Source organism: Myotis daubentonii, chromosome 17 (genome assembly GCF_963259705.1).
Source record: "Myotis daubentonii chromosome 17, mMyoDau2.1, whole genome shotgun sequence".
Lineage (NCBI taxonomy): Eukaryota > Metazoa > Chordata > Mammalia > Chiroptera > Vespertilionidae > Myotis > Myotis daubentonii.
In genome coordinates, this window is record NC_081856.1 from 30,845,504 (window position 1) to 30,865,504 (window position 20,001).

At 41.4% G+C, this 20,001-nt stretch overlaps 1 protein-coding gene across 3 annotated transcripts in view; it reads left to right on the forward strand.

Annotated features, from left to right (window-relative positions):
* EXT1 (exostosin glycosyltransferase 1) overlaps positions 1-20,001 on the forward strand; it is a 263,767-nt gene that overhangs the window by 232,892 nt on the left and 10,874 nt on the right. For 2 of the 3 annotated variants that reach the window (XR_009449522.1, XM_059671859.1), the window contains exons 4-8: positions 3,838-3,957; positions 11,291-11,423; positions 14,067-14,185; positions 15,237-15,332; positions 19,613-19,702. Coding sequence is in view for 2 of the 3 variants with exons in the window: in XM_059671859.1 (XP_059527842.1) it covers positions 3,838-3,957; positions 11,291-11,423; positions 14,067-14,185; positions 15,237-15,332; positions 19,613-19,702 (558 nt within the window). In the remaining variant the exon portion in view is untranslated. The remainder of the gene's footprint in view (positions 1-3,837; positions 3,958-11,290; positions 11,424-14,066; positions 14,186-15,236; positions 15,333-19,612; positions 19,703-20,001) is intronic. The other variant, XM_059671861.1, reaches the window with a different exon arrangement.

The window sequence follows — 20,001 nt, forward strand, 5'->3', positions numbered from 1 at the left end:
TATTTCGATGCTGCTAGCCAGTCTGCTGGCTCCTGGTGAAGTGAGGCAGTATTCTCCTGAAAGTAGCAGGTGAAACATTTATAAGTGAGAGGGCTATGGATTAGGCAAGCTAAACCCTGCTTCCAAAGCATTCCTTCTGTTTGATTCTATGTGACCTGAGTGGCCTCTGGGATCTACAAAACGCAAGAGGCATTCATGGTCCAGCAGCAAGTGTCCTTCCCACACAGAGATGGTGTGTGTCTAAAATATTTACTCAGGATGCCTAGCCGGCATGGCTCAGTGGTTGAGCGTCAACCTATGAATCAGGAGTCACGGTTCGAATCCCAGTCTTGGAACATGCCCAGGTTTCAGGCTTGATCCCCAGTGTGGGGTATTCAGGAGGCAGCCGATCAATAATACTTTGTCATCATTGATATTTCTATCTCTTCCTCTCCCTTCCTCTCTAAAAATCAATAAAAATACATATTATAAACAATTAAGATAATTTTAAAAATTTACTCATGAAAAACTAACCCAAAGTGATCAATATGGCTGTTTTTCATGGTACCCTTTTCCTTTTATGATTTTGAAAAATAATGCATGTTTATTAAAGGAAATTTTGTAAACCAAGGGAGTAAAAAACATGAGCCATAATTTCTCCATTTATGTGTCAATATTCCCATGAATTAGATGTGAGTAAATTATAGTTTGTCTTTGACATGGAGAGCAGTGTAGGATACTCAGTTGTGGTTGTCCATGTCCTACCATTTCACCAACGTTGATGCATACTTCACCTTCTGAAGCAACTTTTTGGCTTGGATTGTGTTTTCTATTCCACACCCACCCGAACATGCTGATATTCCCCCTCTCATATGCGTTCTGTCTTCGCACAGCTGCCTCCATATTGAACAATGACTGCACTGTCGTTGCCAGTGGTTTTAAAGAGCTGGCAACAAGCCCAAATGTCTGCTCCGGGAAATGTTTTTGTTATGTTACAATTTTTCTTTTTCTGTTTTAGAACAGCTTGGATGTTTTTATTGCATATGTTCTCATCATCCTGTCACCAAGAGAGCTCAGTGTGTCTTTTCTATATCTATTTTGGTAGATCCCATGAGCTTTGTTACCATACATGACCTTTTATTAAGACTTTGAGTTCTGCAAATTCCCAAACCATCTGGCCAAATTGGAATTAATTTGTCGCTTTTCCATACCTGCCTCTTAGGACAAGCAGATTAATAATCAATAGCCAAATGCCATTAAACCTTAGAACTTGTGTTTTTTTGTTGTTGTTTTTCAGTCAATTGAAATTATCTTCCTGAACACTTTGCAGGCGTAGTCAGATACTTCTATTGTGCACAGAAACAAGTAAAATATATTGCACTTGATGTAGGAGCATCAAGATGTGGCTTATATAAGAGGGGAGTGTATTGGTAGGTTACCCATGATATTCCCTTTCTCCTATCGTAACCACAGCCGATCCAGTCTCTTAGCAATAGCGCTCGGCATTTTTCTAATGGACTGGTTCCTCATGACCATGATGAAACAGTGAAGTCGGTCTATATGACTCTTAAAAATACCCCTGACATTTAGAAGAGAGACTGATTATGAAAATTCAGCAGGGTAATTTTTCTCATGTCTTTCTTTGGCAATCTAGGTAATTTCTTCGTAAGTAAATAAAATAAATTTGCTTTGACTTGCCAAGGATTCATGATATGAATGGTTTTTTCTACCTTCTCCAAGGGTATGTACCTCCCATTTCACCTGGAGCGCTGGTTTTGGGCTAATAGTTGTCTGTCAGTTTCTCCTTTACCGGCGGCCTCCATGCTTCTTCAGTGTCGGGGATCCAGATACACATTTGGGGCACACATTTGTTATCCTCTTTTGGATGTGGCCCCGACAGCTTGTCCATCTGTTCTTATTGTGAAGCAGTTTTACTGCTTCTCTTAAAAGCAATGCTACCACCTTCCCCTCCAGTGGAAACTTAGAGGTAGCCTTAGTCACAGTGCCATGGGTAACTTACTAAAGCAGCAATCAGAGCATTTCTGCGTTAGCCCAGGCCCCCATATCTGGCTGATTAGTCAAGCATTAGGGAAGCAAGCATGCAGAAAGAGGTGAGCACAAAAGGGCACTTCCTAATCACAAAGAATTGCCTCTAAGACGGGTGGAGAACGTCTGGCCTGCTAAGGCATGAGGGGCGAGCTAATGAAACGCTGGACCCAATATAGCAGGCTCATTTTTAAGTTGGTGATTTTGTATGACCCTCAAGTGACGTTATAAATATCCAAATGGCCCTTGGCAGAAAAAAGGTTCCCTACCCCTGCGAAGGGTATAGACTCCATAAATGAAAGAAATCTCAAACTATATGTGCAAATAGGAAGCCAGCCCAGGAAATTCACCAGAAACTCAAAGAAGAACTCCAGACTCAAGCAAGTGCACATGTAGACACTAAGCAGTCTGTCCAGCTTTGAATATCATCACCCTTATGTCAACAATGATCACATCAGTAGTAATTATTGCTCTATTAATTAAGCTTCCGTGTTCTGGGCCCTGTGCTAAGCACTTACATGATCTCAGTTACAACCTTATGATGTCAGTACTGTATCCCCATTTTATAAATGAGAGATCAAGTAACTTGTCCCAGGAAGCACAGCTAGTAAATGGTGGAGACAAGAATTCTACTCTAACTTATGTGTCCCTGTGCTTACCCATGAGCTGCACTGCTAGTAAAAATAATGATATCCCTGTCATGGCTTCAGATGGCCATGTTCAATTCAGCTCTTACTTCTTAAATAACTACTCCCTAAAAGCCACTCTCCTGCCTTAACATGTGCAGCAGTATGGACAGGACATAGATTCCTCGTTTTAAAATTGTGTGGTGTGGTAGAGAGCAGTGATGACTAAACATATACGATGTTGGATAGCTTACGTTAGATTGGGTTGGGGTAAGTCCTGGAGCCAAAAAGAGGTCTGAGGAGCAGAAAAGCTCTCAGGGTGAGGTCGGGGGCATGTGCACATAGAATTGACTAATCCCAGCTTCAGGTTCATTGGAGAGGCTCAGAGACATTCCCTAAAAAGCCCTTGAGTAGCCCAGGGCTCGTGGCTCAGTGGTTGAGTGTCGATCTATGAAAACCAGGAGGTCACGGCTCAATTCCTGGTCAAGGCACATGCCCCAGTTGCTTGCGGGCTCGATGGGCTCGATCCCCATTGGGTGGTGTGCAGGAAGGAAGCAGCCAATCAATGATTCTCATCATTGATGTTTCTATCTTTCTCTCCCTCTCCTTTTCTTTCTGAAATCAATAAAAAAATATATATATTTTAAAAAAAGAGAGAGGTCAGTGGGGGAAAAAAGGGACATATGTAATACTTTCAACAATAAAGATTTAAAAAATAACGCACAAAAAAAGCCTTGAGTAGATCATTTGTTTCCCTGGCATGGCATGTCTCAAAAGGGTGTGGGGGATGAAGCCTTTCATCCTTTCCCCAAGGCCTGTAGCTCCTTCTCTGTAAAGTTTGGTTGTCCACGTGCAAGATCACGGATTTGTGGGACTCAGAGGAGAAAACAGTGACTGCTGCTGTAAGAACATCCTACACAGCTGATAACCTGCTTCTGAGTCTTAGAGGAGAACTGTAACTTCCATTCATTCAAGGTCCTTATTAAAGCTGATGCCCAGTACATGCTGTTTTGTACCTGACACCTTTTCAGGGTATTGTAACCTAGAGGTTGGCGACTTTTAGCAGATCTATATGCTAGAAGCTGAACGCTATAAAGACTAAAAAGCCCAAGTGCATTATTCGATCCAATGGCATCATCTCATTGTTTTCCACTTACAGTTATTGTGTGTTCACCTTGTGTTACAGATTCCTTCTACAATCAGGTCTATTCATCAGGATAAAATCCTAGCACTTAGACAGCAGACACAATTCTTGTGGGAGGCTTATTTTTCTTCAGTTGAGAAGATTGTATTAACTACACTAGAGGTAAGTGGGACCACTTGGCTCTCTGATGAATAACGGCCCTTTCTACGCTTCTCTTGGCCTTCTGTTTTGCTTTTGGTGATGTGCTATTGGTCAAATGGGGCAAAACCGAATTTTCTGTGCTTGGATTATGATAGTTAACTCTTTTCTTACCTGCTCTGCCATGCCCAAGCAGATAACTCCATTTCTGACAAACCCAGGGGGAAACTGACACGAGGAGAATTACACTCCTGACACAGAGATCGGCTCTGTCTTTCCTCATTTCAGGGATATGTGGCTAATGACTGCCTTCCTGCCATTCAGACTTACTGGCATCCTTTCAAGACATAGTTCTGTAGCCCTTTTAGAAAACACACAGTGACCAAGTTGGGGGAAATCTCCTACCATTCTAAAAATATGAATGATTTCCCGGCTGCCATAGTCCCACGGCATCGGGGCACAGCACAATTAATTCTCAAGACATACAACCCAACCAGCATCGATGTTGCAAAGATGTGTTGCGAAAAAACTCAGGATGACACCCGCCCGGTTCAGAAAGTGTTAAACATTATGAAATCAGAAAATCTTGCAGGCAGATGGGGGCCCATCTTCAAGTTGCTTTTTTTAAGGCAAGAGGAAGAGAGGAAAGGGAAGTGTGGGGATGATTAAAACCTTTGGAAGTAGAGCAGGTAGAGAGGCCTGAGGCTGCACCAAAGTAGCACAAAGAGCTAAGAAAAGATTTGGGAAACTGCACACTCCTGACTGCAGGCGTGTAGGCGGGGGCAGAGGTGCTGGGTGCGGCACAGCCTGGAGGTGATTCGGAGGTGTCTGTCTGCATGATGAGGTGGGGCATTTGTGGCCCCACTTTTGGAGTATTTACTTTGGAAAAGTGATTACTGCTCTAAAAGCAGCACTTGGGAGCACACGCTGAGAAGCCTGAGTAATAGGAAAGCTGAAGTCACCCTGTTTTGTCCACTTGCTATCTTCTTACCCCCCTCCGTATCAGAGCCCATGCTGGGTCTGCCCCAGGCACAGCAGGGCATTTACTTACCTACCCCAAGCCTAGCCTGGCCCCTGCTCTCACCTGGGGGCATGCTCTGGTCAGTGTCCTCTCATGAATGAGGTCATTCTGAAACTAGGTGGAAAAGGCTGTTTAGGACCCAGGCTCACCCATGAAGGGGTTAGGGTCAGAATGCCTTGAGAAGGCTTCCTTGTCCAGCCGATGTGGCTCAGTAGTTGAGTGCTGACCAAGAGGTCATGGTTTGATTTCTAGTCAGGGCACATGCCTGGGGTTGCAGGCTCGATCCCCAGTAGAGGCATGCAGGAGGCAACCAATCAATGATTCTTATTATTTATGTTTCTATTTCTCTCTCCCTCTCTGAAATTAATAAAATATATTTTAAAAAATATTTTTAAAAGGCTTCCTTATTGCAAGCAAACTTCTCTTATGCCTCAAAAGCACTCCCTTCAATTAAAATGGACTGCCTCTTTTCTGCTCATAGTAGCAGATTTGAATATGTAATAATTCTTTTCTTTGATCCTGTCCTCCACACAAGACCCTTCCTAGGAATAAGGAAAGTTGAATATCATTTTTTTTTACTTTTTCCTTTTGGAATAAGATGCTTTTTTATCTATGTAAATTTATAAATATGTTGTCATTTTTTATTTAAAAAGAGTCTTTCTGTACTTTGTAATATTTTTCAGCTTAATATATTGTAACTATTTTCTGTTATTAGATTATTCTGTAATTATTTTAGTAACTATGTAATACTCCATGATATCACTCAGTTTCTTTAATGAATCACCAATCTGAAGATATTACCATTGTTTTTGGCTTTTTATTATTATATTCATCATTAAAGCAAATAGCCTTAGCACAGACTTGCTGGGCAGGGTGAAGATTAATTCCTTAGGATAAATTCCCTGAATTCAAAGACCTGGTTCAAAGAATATGCCAAATGTTAAGCTTCCTAATGTGAATTCTCAATTTTTCTGTCATAGAATTGCACTAATTTATAATCTCTCCAGCTTATATGAGAGGATTTGTTTTGACCTTTAATTTTTATCACTTTCACTAATATTGGGCATTATATCTTTAAAAATGATAATTATTATTTTCTTAATGTATATTTCTTAGGATGAATATTTTTTAGATATTTTCTTGCTCAGAAAACTCACAAAGAAAGAAATAGAAATAGCCACAATGTTGTCCCACTTTTTCTCATTAATTTTTAAGGCCTTATTATATTAAAAATATTAACCCTTTGACTGTTTTATTGCAAATGTCTTTCCCCAATTTCTGGTATGCCTTTCTATTTTGTTTATGATTGGGCAATCTTTTCGTCTGTGACTTTTCCATTTGCTATGGTTAGAAAGAAGTTTTCGACCACAATTATATTTATATACACGTACAGATTCATTTACGTTTTTCCAGTACTGTCATGATTAAGTTTTTAAACTTAGCTATTTAATACAATTTACTTTTATGTATGATCTGTGTTGAAAAATCTAACCTTTTTTTTTTTTTGACAAATTGTTGTGTAGTTGTCCCAATATATTTTGTTGGTATTCTCACATGCTACTTTTAGGCATCTTGGGTCTGTCTCTAGCTTTTTAATTTTCCCCTATTAGTTGTCCACTCTAATACACCCAGACCACATGTTCTCTTTTTTTTTTTTTCACTCTGTATGTCACCTTTGGTGTGAGCCTGTATTTATTTACCCAATCTGCTATTGTTGACTATTAATGCTATTTCTAATTATTTTTTATAGATAGGAATATATTCAAGCAATGACTTTCTACATATATCATAACTACATCTTTATTTCTTTAGTATAGAGTTCTTGAAGTGGGATTACTCAACCAAAGGGTCTAGGCATTTCTAAGGCCATGATCTGTGTTGCCAAATTACTCTTCAATCTAGACCAGGGGTGGGGAACCTTTTTTCTACCAAGGGCCATTTGGATATTTATAATATCATTCCCAGGCCATAAAAAATTATTGACTTAAAAATTAGCCTGCTATATTTGGTTAAACATTTGTTAACTCACCCCTAATGCCTTGGCAGGGCCAAACCAAATGATTTTGGGCTGGAGGTTCCCTACCCCTGATCTAGACTCACAAGCTGTCTGGGGAAGACCCTGGCTTACTGCATGCTTGTCAGCCCTAAGGAGCATAATTAAAACACAAACACACAACTTTGCTAATTTGCCAGGTGAAAGATGGTATCTCATTAATTACATTTCTTTTGAGTATGGTTTATTGCATAGATCTGGTCTCTTGCCTATTAAGTTAGCAGGGCTCAATTATCCCCTAATAACAGTTGAATGTGTGATATTCATCAGAATAGGAACTTATGTCAAGCTGTGTTCATCTCTGTGCCTGGAAAATGCCTTCTTCCCCTTGTTTGTAAGCCATGTAGTTCTTTAGCAACACAGTTGTTTTGAAAACACTGCAAACCATATACTTCATTTTAATTTATAGCAGCTGTCACATCTCCATATATAGTCTTGAGATTAGATTGTAACAACTTGACCCCTTAACCGAATTGCATGAGTGATACCATCCAGTTTCCCTTTTTAATTCAAAACTCAGATAACCCAGAGCCCAATGTAAACAGAAAAGCAGAGAAACTGGCAGAAAATGCCTTTCACATACAAAAATAAACAAAGTCAGTATGTTTGTAAGAATGACTTAAGTAATGCATATCAAAAATGCCCACTTAGCTTCGATTGTAGATAATACGTCATTTTATATTATCTGGTCCCTGTTGGAGCTCCTAAGGCTTGAGGATAATTCAGAGTTACCCGAAGACAACGGACATTTAAGGATCCCTGGCTTCAGTTTGTCCTACACTCAGACTCCTTCCTTGCCTGCTGTATTCTAGACCATGAGAAGGGGATACTTAGGTTGGGAGGCTATGAACCTTAGAGATATAGGTAGTGCTTAGACACAATTCAAAACAGGACACCTCAGCCTCCTCTCCAATGCCAGGGTCAAGTTGTTAGTGCATTCTATTGTGCTGCACTCTGTCCTATTTGGGATTCAACTTAGTATTGTATTTCCATTGTCACGAAAGTTTCCTTATTCTGCATCTTGGAATTAAGGAGCTATTTAATAAGAGCTCAGTCTTTTTGGAGCTGAGTTTTTGTGTGTGTGTGCAGAGTGACAAGTAATGTTGGGGACAGTCATAAAATACTGTCAAGACAGTGTTCCTTCCTGGATTTCATTATATGTCAGAATACTGCACAATAGTAAGCCTGGCATGGGGGGTTGAGCCATAGGAGCCCCGTCAGAACCAGGGTGAGCAAAAGAAAAGTGTATGAGACGATAACAATATGTGAACACAGCGAACAGCAGCTTGGAAAGCACATTTTTCGTGGAGTTTCATGAAGTCTTCATTCTCTCATTTTCTCTTCAGTTATCTAACCATGCACATTTAAACCATCGCCTTGCTGATGCTATTGTACAATGAAATTTTAAAATCAATGAGATAATGGAAATAGGAGATTGCTTTGGCTTGGAGTGAGGTGACATATGGTGGCACTGTGGGTATTAGGTAATATTGCATGGGTCAGAAGACCAAGTCAGGACCACATGGAATGACCGTAACCTGCAATCAGTAGTCCTTTTTTTTTTTTATGGCAAAGAATAAAAGAAAAATAAGGAGCCTGTCATTCTTCCCTTTGAATTCACATTAATAGGAAATACTATTCTTTTTGGGGTGCCGTTTGGGATTGTAATTTTAAAAATGTTGTATTATGTGTGTGTTTGTGTTTATGTATATCAGATCCATATTCTTTCAAACTTTTGAGAAGGCAAGTTGTTAGAAACCTTTCAGAAAGACATTTGCCAATGATATGAACTGCCTTAAAAGTATTCATACCCCTTGACAAAGTCTTAAAGAATCAATCCTAAAGGTGGAAAATTTTAATTCATAAATGTGTTCATTACTTTGCATAGAAAAAATCACACTGTTGTGGGTCATTTAGAAAAAGTAAACCATGAATACCATTAGTAATATGAGGAGACATCTATAATATATAATATCTATAGTATTATAGCTGTGTAAAAATGGAAAAATCTATGCCTAGAAAATGAACACAGAAATGAGATTTTTTATTAATGGTAAAAAAAAAAAATCGAGTCTTAAGCATTAACACTTATGCAGCTTTTCCTAATGATTCTGAGGGGTTATTATAATTAGTATGATTTTACTGTTTTATTACAAATGAACAAAGTGACACATAAAGGTGGCCAATTGCTTGACCCAGGTTAAATTGAACATTTGCTATTGCTTTCATACCTTTGCTGATATCTTCCCGTCCAGAGCCATTGAAGAGAATATAATATGCTTATTGGTATTTCAGAAGTACTATGGCTTATTGTATATCCTTAAATTAAAAAGATAAAAGTGTTGTGATACTCAACCAAAAAAAAGTCCATGATGATGAGAAGCATACCACCCGGAGAGCCGGAGTGGTGATCCATTTTGTGATTTCCGAGTTCCACGTCATGTCTATATAGGTCAGATTTATGATGCTATCTATTCTCCATTTGCTCTGTGTCTTAATATCCAAACTTAAGTGACCACATGCTGGAAAGTACATAAATTTGGAAAGAAAAAAAAGGGAAAAAATGAAAAGCTTTAAAAGAAACTAAATAGCCCTAGCCGGCTTGGCTCAGTGGATAGAGTGTCAGCCTGCGGACTGAAGGGTCCCAGGTTCGATTCTGGCCAAGGGCACATGCCTGGGTTGCGGGCTCAATCTCCAGTGAGGTGTGTGCAGGAGGCAGCTGATCAATGATTCTCTCTCATCATTGATGTTTCTATCTCTCTCTCCTCCCTTCCTCTCTGAAACCAATAAAGAAATATATTTTTTAAAAAAAGAAAGAAAGAAACTAAATAGACAGTGTATTTGGGCAAGTAATTTAAAAAATCTGGAATAAATGGTTTACAAATTGAGATTGCTTGTCATGTAAAAACCCTCACAACCATGATATTTTCTCATAATTAGTGCCTAGGCAACAGCATTTTAGCATATCTCTGCTATACCACAAAGAGTAAACATTAATATTTTAGTTAGGTTTCTAAAATCACCACCACATTAGAAAACCTTTACCCAGCCATATAAAATTAGCAATTTTGATCTGAGGGAAAGAAAAAATGCAGAAGTCATTGAACTAAGATATTTGAGTTCTTCTAAATTTCCTCTCTGCTCCCTTTTTTCTTTCTCATTAAGAAATATAAACATGATAAGGTTTGCAAAGATAAATGTAGCTCACTTTATTACTTATCCACTCACCATGTGGGATGAAATGAGGGTGTTAATAACCTTACAAATAATAAAACTTCATTTAAAATGGTCTGTACTTAAAATCACATTGCATTAAATGGGGAGCTGGAAAATGATGATTTTGGTTTGAAATCTCTTGAGACATATGGCAGACTTCTTCTTTTTGTTCTTAAGTAGAAAAAATAAAACATTGCTGAAAACATGAAATTCTGTATCGAGTTAATTATTTGCCAAATCATATCTTAATGAGTGGTTGGTATAATTACAAGAGTTTGAAAGTCACAGAGAGAAATCTGTAAGGCGGATTAATCACATTCATCTGACAAATGATCCAGGATGGGAGAATGCTTGACTCTAAATGTAGAATTTAATGATCTGCAAGGTCCCGAAGTCCAGAGAAACTAATGAACTAGCTTGGCTATTATTAGTCTTCATATGCCACAGCCCTTGTCCTATTATGTAGGATGTTTTAAATAATGGTTAGCTCCCGACTTTTTGAGATGAAATATAGGAAAACTTCAGCTAACCAGTACTCCAAAAGTTCAACAGTTGACTTTGAAAGGAAAACGAAATAGGACAAGCAAATAAATCTGCCTCCTGAATTAAAACCACAGACCAAAACCTCCACAGCTTCTAGAATGTGTCACACCTCCAATATGCTTTTAGCTATGTCTTCGTATGGTCTGTGTTGACCTCTCTGTGCACGGGAACAGATATTCCTGGTGTGGACGCAGAACCACTGTTAAATGCTCCCCTGCCAACGACACCATTCCACACACCATGTTTTGAAATGAGCATGGACTTCTTATTCTAGAAAGACTCTATAGTATGTGTGGTGAAACTGCAGTTTAGCTAGGAAATTTGATCAGTCATAATTCATCTTTCTCTCTCTTTCTCCCATTGTTCTGTCTCTCTTTATGTTTCAGACACTTTTTATCAGTGGAGAATTGGAGGGTAGAGTCACTACGTTGAGTGTCTTCATCCCTCCAAGGGCATTGAGCGTGGTCCTCATCAGATACCGTCAGGGTCTCGTCCTCACCAGGTGCTGTGTTTTTGTTTTCTAGATTATTCAGGACAGAATATTCAAGCACATATCACGTAACAGTTTAATATGGAACAAACATCCTGGAGGATTGTTCGTCCTACCACAGTATTCATCTTACCTGGGAGATTTTCCTTACTACTATGCTAATTTAGGTAAGTGGGTTCCTTCCAGGGAGCTACCCTGGTGTCACCTCCATCTGTTGTCCAGAATTAAGGCTCCTTGATTTTTCTATTCCACAGCTGGGTCTCCCTAACAGCCGGCATTGGAGATTGCTGATCGAGCCCTGTCATAAATGGTGTATCAAGGTCAAGAACGATAAGTCCTGCAGAGCATTACAAAATGAAAAAAAATAAAATAAAAAACACCTTTCTTATCTGAACAGCTACACTTTTTATTTAGTAGAGTCATTTCTTTTTGAGAAATAGGTTTCCCAAATTACGCATCATTTCGAACATGGCAATGGGTTAGCTATAATCTTAAGTCTCATCATATATAAAATGGAGCTAGAAGATCTCACCCCAGTATTTTTTTTTTACAATCCCAACTTCTCTGTCTCATACCAAAGAAAAACTGATTGAACAAAGGGAAAGGGAAAAGATTTAAGAATATCTGACAAGGGAGAAATGTTATCCCTCATTCACCATTTATTATGCTCCTCTTATGTGCTATGTTCATGCAGTGCTAGGTGATAGAAATAAAAAGTCCAATGAGATACAATCTCTGCCCTCAAGCAGCTTTTAGTGTAACATTAATGGGGCAAAAGGAAATGGGAGGAAGGACAAACATCTACAAATTGTTACCGTTATTGCCATAGATATAGTATGTATGTGCAGCCCTAGTCGCTCTCGTGTGAGTGATATCTAGGGCATTTCTCATCATTCACAGTTTCAAATTTGAGAAACCTGGTTTAGGAAAGCATCTTTTGATATAATAGGGTAAAAGACTCCTAGTTTTACCCAATGCTGATGCTCTCTACTACCTTCCTTTTTTGAGTTGTGCATATTAGCTGATAAGAAGAAACTTATACAAATGTGTGGCCTGATGTATCGACCAGTGACAAAGAACCCTTAAGTCCAAACCAAACATGTTATGGAGACCATATCAAAACCAGTGAGTGGTCTACACTGAGGAATATGTTTAGAATTTAGTGATTTTCAGATTAATGCAATATTGGTAAAATTCCTACATATTTCTTATAGAGCATTAATAGCTTCATTTGGAGTTGGCACATTAGAAGTGCATAAATGATGCTCCTTAAAGTGTTAGTGAAAGTAAAAAGCGGGGACTTGTCCTCGCTGTTAAAAAGCAAACCCCTCCATTATATTGATTTTTCTTCCTTGGCAAACCTGGAATGTGTATCTTGATAGTGGGAAAGTTAGCTTCTTTATAACATGAAATTAAAGTACTAATTGGATGATATAATTTGCTCTACAAACATATGTATAATCCTTTAATATACAAAGTCTGATTCTTACCTTTATCCCATCAATATTAAAGCTTAACTTGAACGTCCCCACCCTCTTTTATTGACATTTAAGCTACTATAATGCAAAATTAGTGGGTCTAAACTAGTGAAGTTTTTTTAAAAAATATATATTTTATTGATTTTTTACAGAGAGGAAGGGAGAGGGATAGAGAGTTAGAAACATTGATGAGAGAGACACACTGATCAGCTGCCTCCTGCACACTCTTCACCAGGGACATGCCCGCAACCAAGGTTCATGCCCTGGACCGGAATCGAACCTGGGACCCTTGAGTCCGCAGGCCAACGCTCTATCCACTTAGCCAAACCGGTTAGGGCGAAACTAGTGAAGTTTTAAAACACATTTTTACTGGTCTCCGATTTCTTAGTTCTTACGGAAAAACTCATTAGGGGGAGACGCCATCCCACTTCTTTCTCTTTGGTGGCAGCTTTGTATCTCTGTGATACCTTTCCACTGGAGGTCTCAGAGCACACAGCTGGTCGAGGTCTGGGCCGCACACTTTTTCTCTCAGTATGTCACTGCTACACAAATGAGATTCTCGGGAGTGTAGGGGCTTCCGTTCCACAGTAGTGATGCTGGAGGTGGTGGTGAGGACTGCAGCTACCAGAGATGGAGCACTGATTGTTCGCTAGGTCCTGTTCTAAGTGCTTTGTATGCATTAACTCATTGAACTGAATTCTCAGAACACCCCCCTATGTTTGATATTATTATCAATCCCATTTCATAGCTGTGGAAGCATAGAGGGTTCTGTAATTTTGCCAAGATCCCACCACCAGGAAGTGGCATTCAAACCTTGGCCAGGTTCTGGATGCTGTTCTTTTAACCTTTACCACTTGCTAGTTAATATTTGAAGTGGTATTGATCGGGCAAAAACAAAAAAACAAAACCGTAATTACATAATTACAGATAAGACACATGCAAATTCCCTGGGAGAGAGAGCACATTTACTTAAACCCGTATTAAGATGTGACTAGAGTAGACCCTTTCTTGAGTTGAGTGTGTGTGTGATTAGACCTGGGTGCCTGCAAAGCAGAAGGAAGATCAAAGGCGCATCCCCAAGGGAGGGAAAGATGTCAAAGGAAGAGCCTGGAAATGGACAGTGAGCTGTAAATGAGCGAGGTCGCTGGACTCAGGCAGCAGGAAACCAGCAGCTTTTCACCTTGTTTTTGTTCTGTCAGGACCTAAGAGGCAAAGGAAAAATATGCTGGAAGGGAACATTAGCTCCAGGGCGAGGCGGCAGAGCAAGGAGGAGTAATTTTCCATGTCTTGTTTTCAGCGCTTCATTAGGCGCCTCTCCCCTTTCTGTTTCAGGTTTAAAGCCCCCCTCCAAATTCACCGCAGTCATCCATGCAGTCACCCCCCTGGTCTCTCAGTCCCAGCCAGTGTTGAAACTGCTCATGGCCGCAGCCAAATCCCAGTACTGTGCCCAGGTGAGTGGGGTCAACCTGCCTGCTCCTGCCTAGCGGACTAGAGCCTCCCAGTCCTCACCTGCCGCTGCACCCTCTGCTCCCTGGGAGTCACGTAACGTCACGTCCTGCTTCCCCCCTTTCATCCGTCATGCCTTGTAATGCCCTTTCCATCAACGTAGAGGTTCTTAAGAGTGAAACCGGGCACAGGTAGCGGGCGGGTTGCAAAGAGATCTTTGCACCGGGTTAAGGGATAAAAAATATATATATACAATAACACATTTTTAAAAGAATATAAAGCACATTGTTTTGTTTTTAAACGTCATGGTGATAAAATAGCATCAAAGGTGCCACTGGGAGATCCCAGAAAACTAAGTTTCCACAGAAGCAACAGGCTTGTTGGTGCCAGGAGGCATCAGCTTTTCTGTCACAGTAGCCATGACTAATGGTGACATTGGGAGCATAAGATTCAATCTGTAGTAACCGTATTTGGCAAATCAGCATCTCTCCCATACGCTGTTATTAACAGTGGTTTTTCTCATTTGTAAATAGCTTATAGAAGAAGGTTTACAAGTGAGGAAAGAATTAAAATAATTTTGAAGTATCCATTTTTGAACCACACACACTTAGTAGAAATAACGAAGTCCCATAAAATCAGCAGCCATTCTGGAAAATAGAAAACATGAGTTCTATCTTGAATTCTTTTCTTTCTCCCACACTGCCTGGTGTAGTGCAAGTTCATAGCCAATGTCCTGTTTAGTTTTAATTTGATCAGTGTCATTATCGCTCTCATCTCTCATAAGATATCAGAATTTAGGAAATCACTTTATTAAGATCTGGCAACCCTGATATTACTTCTTTCCTCTCCAACTTTCTCCAGACCCCTGGACATAATATTTCCAGGCTATTCTTCTTGTCCTCTCTCTTTAGTTGATGAACTTTAAAGCCTGTTTTGATGTCTGTGGTTCTGCCTTGCTTGGATCTCCTCTCTCTCTCTCTCAGAAGAAACGTTGGGTTGGAGGCCTGTATACATCCAGCCTCACCGAGCCATCTAATGAACCCCTATTCCTTTCAGATCATAGTTCTATGGAATTGTGACAAACCCCTACCAGCCAAGCACCGCTGGCCTGCCACTACCGTGCCTGTCATCGTCATTGAAGGAGAAAGCAAGGTAGGACTGGACGGGGGCCTGAGTGTGGAACCACCACGGAATCTGCGTTTCTCCCCGGGCGCTCTGGGTGTTGGCCCTAGATGTCCCCCAGCTGCTGGCCCTGGACTACTTTTCCTAAAACTGTACCTGTCTCTGGACGTCCTCAGCTTTCACAGTCATTGGCTTTCGAATTAGTGAGTCCTGGATCCCCACTACTAACGCCTTAGGAGATTTGTGACCCTGTGCATACTTTTTTCTCCGCTTCCTCATCTAGGAGCAACAACACATACTTCTTAGGATTAAATGGATCCCGGGCCTGGCAATAGTAATCTGCCTATAAATGCAGAGGATGAAGATGGGGCTGCTGATGCCTGTGGTGATGCATGGGGTTTGCTTAGCTGATGAATCTGAGTTAGTTGTGTCTTTTGTGTGCTTCTTCCTCACATTTATCTTAAAAAGGACATTTTCACCTGAATTTTGTTTTGGTGCCTCCATCAGAGACTCTCTTGAGTGCTGCCTAGCTGCCTTCCCTCCCCGCCCCCCGCTTCCATTCTCCAATTCATTTTGCCTAGAACTGAATGATCTTTTTTTTTCTTTTAATTGAAATTATTGAGGTGACATTGGTTAATAAAAGTATATCGTTTTAGTTATACAATTCTAGGATACACTCTGTATATTGTATTGTGTGTTTACCACCCCAAGTCAAGTCTCCTTCCATCTCCATTTATCCCTCCTTTACCTTTTTCTACCTCCCCCTACTCCCCATTCCTTCTGGCAATCACCATACTGTTGTCTGTGTCCATGACCTTCTTAATCTTCTCATGGCCCTTAAGGGAATCTATTTGCTAATGCTTTAAATGAACATTTGAGGCCATGTATAATCCGGTTCTCCCTCATTGCTCTCCCCAAGGGACCCTGTCCTCTGACCACATTTGATCTGTGTCCTCTCCTACCTCTAACTTTTGTCTTTCCCATGTGCTATAAGTCTTGGCCACCCCTCTCAGTTCCTCATGTCTGTGGTCAAACTCCCCATCCATTGTTTAAGCCCCTGTTCACTTGCTGCCTTCTCTTGGTAATTTCTACCATTATTGGAAGCCAGGCTCGAGTTCTTGTTTCTCTAGCTTCTGCAGGTTGCCTTCTGGTAGATCTTATCCACTGTGAAGAAACCAGTAGCTACTAAATGAAACTGAGATTGGTGAAGCATTGGCTCTCGTCATCATGGGCTCTCGTGTCAGAATTACTTTTGTGTGACCCAATACGAGTTATTTAATTGTCTGTGCCTCAATCTTCCTTTAGTAAATGGAAAGAATCTTAACACCAAACTAACAAGGTAGCTAAAAGGATCAAGTGATAGGATACTTATATATGTAAATGGACCTAGAAGTGTGGAGGCACGTAGTAGGTGTGCAATTGTGCTTTGTATAATTACTTACAAACATTTACTAGTATGCTCCCCACTAGACAGTAAACTTCCCGAGTCTTGGTCATTTCCGAACCATGTTGGTTAATTCTAGAAGGGTTTGGGCTGGCATGTGGTAGCTAAATATTTCTTAAATGACCTAATGAGGAACACCGTTTTCCCGAAGATTGACTTTGTATGTGGGTTATCCATTCAACTTTTAGAAGGGAGCTGAAGCCAGGTATTTGAAAGAGAGCCTCTGGTTTCTACAATAGAGTTTGGAAGTGGTTGACTTAGGGGCTCTTAACTTCTGTTGATGAAGCAGATTCAGAAAAAGGAAATGGATCCTTTTAAAGCCAGTGGTTGGCCCATGATGGGGAAGAAGCCATGTGTCCTTTCCATTCCCCATTTAAATCTCCACGCCTAGCCTTCAGTTTAAAATTGAAGCGATCGCTGCTTTGGCTGTGAAGTTCTGCTTTGAATTGATAGGCCTTGTCTCTGCAGTGCTCCCCTGTAGGCTAACAAGGGAAAGGTCAGGGCATCGCTAAGCTGGCAGCTAATAGCTTCTGCGTTCGTCACTGGACATGTAAACAGAATTCGGAGAACTGCTGCAGGCTGCCGTTTCTGAGCACTATGTGGGGGGCTGCTGATTGATTTGTATTTTATTTTATTTTGAAAGCCTGAGAAAGGGGGGAGGGGGGAGAGAGACAAAACTTGACCCCGTTGACAGATGTGTAGGAGCAGACTCTGAAGCCGTTCATGCTGCAGATACATCCCTGGGGCTCCCAGAGATGGGCTCCAGGGGGCTCTTCCCATCCTTCAACGTCATAGGCTGCCAGTAGCTTCCCAGGCATGTGAACCCAGTCCCAGGCTCCTGGATGAGCTGGTTCTTGGTATAAATATGGCTTGGGCATCTTTGGGGTGGGGAGTGGGTCCTCAGATTTGTGGAGAATATTCTCTTGGCAGCCAGGTTAGGTATCTGCTTTTTCTCTCTGTCTCCAGTGTCCAGTGGCTTCATTCTGTGTCTTTTGTGCCTTGAGACTTGATGGCAGGTGTGACTTTTCTGTTGGGTTTCCAAGTGTGAGTTCAGAGAGGATGTCAGAACTGTTGCTCCAACTTGCAGAGGAAGGAGGTGAATGTGAGATTGCTGTATGAACCCCAGATTCCCTTTTGAGGTTTTTTCCAAACCTGAGAAGGTAGAGCCTAGTGGCTGAGGAGCTTTATCTATGGAATCACATCATCAGGGATGAAAGGCTGCTGGGTCCATGGGGGGGGCAAGACATTGAATCTTTCTGTGCCTCACTTTTCTCATCTATAAAATGGGGTTATAACTGTGACATGAGATGATATACATAAAGAACGTCAAACACTCCCTGTCACATTGTAATGTTTTAAGCTTGCCAGTGATTCTTATGATGTGATCATTCTTTTTTAAAAAAATATTGTAACCCTCATCTGAAGATATATTTTTATTGATTTGAGGGAGAGGGAGAGAGAGAAGGAGGGAGAGAGAGAGAGAGAGAAATATTGATGAATTGCCTCCTGTATGAACTCTGACTGGGAATGGAACCTGCAAATAAGTATGTGCCCTCATGGGGAATTGAACCCGCAACTGTTTTTGTTGTACAGGTCGACGCTCCAACTGACTGAGCCACCCTGCCAGGGCTAATATGATCATTCTTATGGTTGTTCTATGATATATTCAACACAGAGGTTTAAGCTGTGACTGTCACAGAGTAGTCTCTCCAGCCTCAATTTTCCAACTGGATCCCCTGTCCCAAAGCCCCGCCACCACACACACACACACACACACACACACACACACACACACAGCTTGCCATGCCTTATCCTGGACTTGCCCAGACTTTATTCTACATTCACGATTTTCTTAAACCAGTGGACCACATATGCTATCATTTATTTATTATTTTTCTGTAAATCAGTTTACTTTTCATATTAATGAAAAATGTTTTAATTACCTCAACTACTACCTTTTATTGCTATAGCAACTAATATGTGTGTGTATATTTTTCTAATCTGTGCTAAAATAAAGAAAGTGTGGGGTTTTTAGGTGTTTGTCTGCACCCCCCCCTACCGTGCCCCCCCCCACCCCCAGTGACCTGGCCTCCAGCGTGTGAGCCCCACATTGGAATCACCGCTCCATCCAGCGCTCTCCCCTGGCCTCACAGTGTGGACTCTCCTCTGTGCCTTCGCACAGAGCACTGAGTGCTCTCAGTGGTGCCTCATTTCTGTTTATACCTGGTGAGCTCCTACCCACCAAGGTGCCACTCCCATGTCCCTTCTTCATCTGCTCTTCCAAGTGGCTGCTGGCCGCATCCTCTGATCTCCTGGCATCTGCATAGCAGGCGAGGACTGGCCAGCTCTGCCTTGGTCTCTGCAGACTGTGAACTCCTCCAAGACCAGGAACTCATCTTCTCCTCTGTACCCTCTTTAACTAGCAAGGGCTCTGGACACAGTAGGTGCCCACAATTGTGGACGCAATGAGTCTGCTCTGATGAGAGATGGGAGCCTTCAACGTGGAGGGGTGACATAGTGCTAGAATGTTCATATATATATATAATTTATTGATTTCAAAGAGGAAGGGAGAGGGAGCGTGTGATAGAAATATCAATGATGAGAATCATGGATTGGCTGCCTCCTGCACGCCCCCCACTGGGGATGGAGGCGGCAACCCAGGTATGTACCCTGACCAGGAATCGAACCATCGAACTGTGATTTCCTGGTTCATAGGTCGACGCTCCACCACTGAGCCACACCAGCAGGGCTAAAATGTTCTTTCTGAAGGTTGAGGATGGGTGAATTGTCCCGAAGAACAGAATTCAAAATGTACTTCTCTTTTTCCTAACTCCTTCTCTTCTGCTTGCTGTCTGCGTCCTCCCAGGTCATGAGCAGCCGTTTCCTGCCCTATGACAACATCGTCACCGATGCAGTGCTCAGCCTGGATGAGGACACCGTGCTCTCCACCACAGAGGTAAGCGCCCCACCCGAGGAGCTGGCAGTGGGCTCTTCGGGCAGGTGCCCCAAACTTCGAGGTGCCAGCGCTTCTTTCTCCTGTGCTTTGGCCAGATCGGAACCCTGTTTCACACGTTCCTGCAGAGCTGGTTTTAATCAACCCAGTTCCTATGCACACCTTGCACCCCTGGCACCCTGAGGGGGCATCTTCCCCTTCGTTTTCTCTGCTAATTGGCGCCTCATTTGCATGGCTGTACCTCACCTCTCTCCTCCTGCCTGCCCTCATTTTTTGTTTTTGAACAGCAAGCTGCTGGCAGG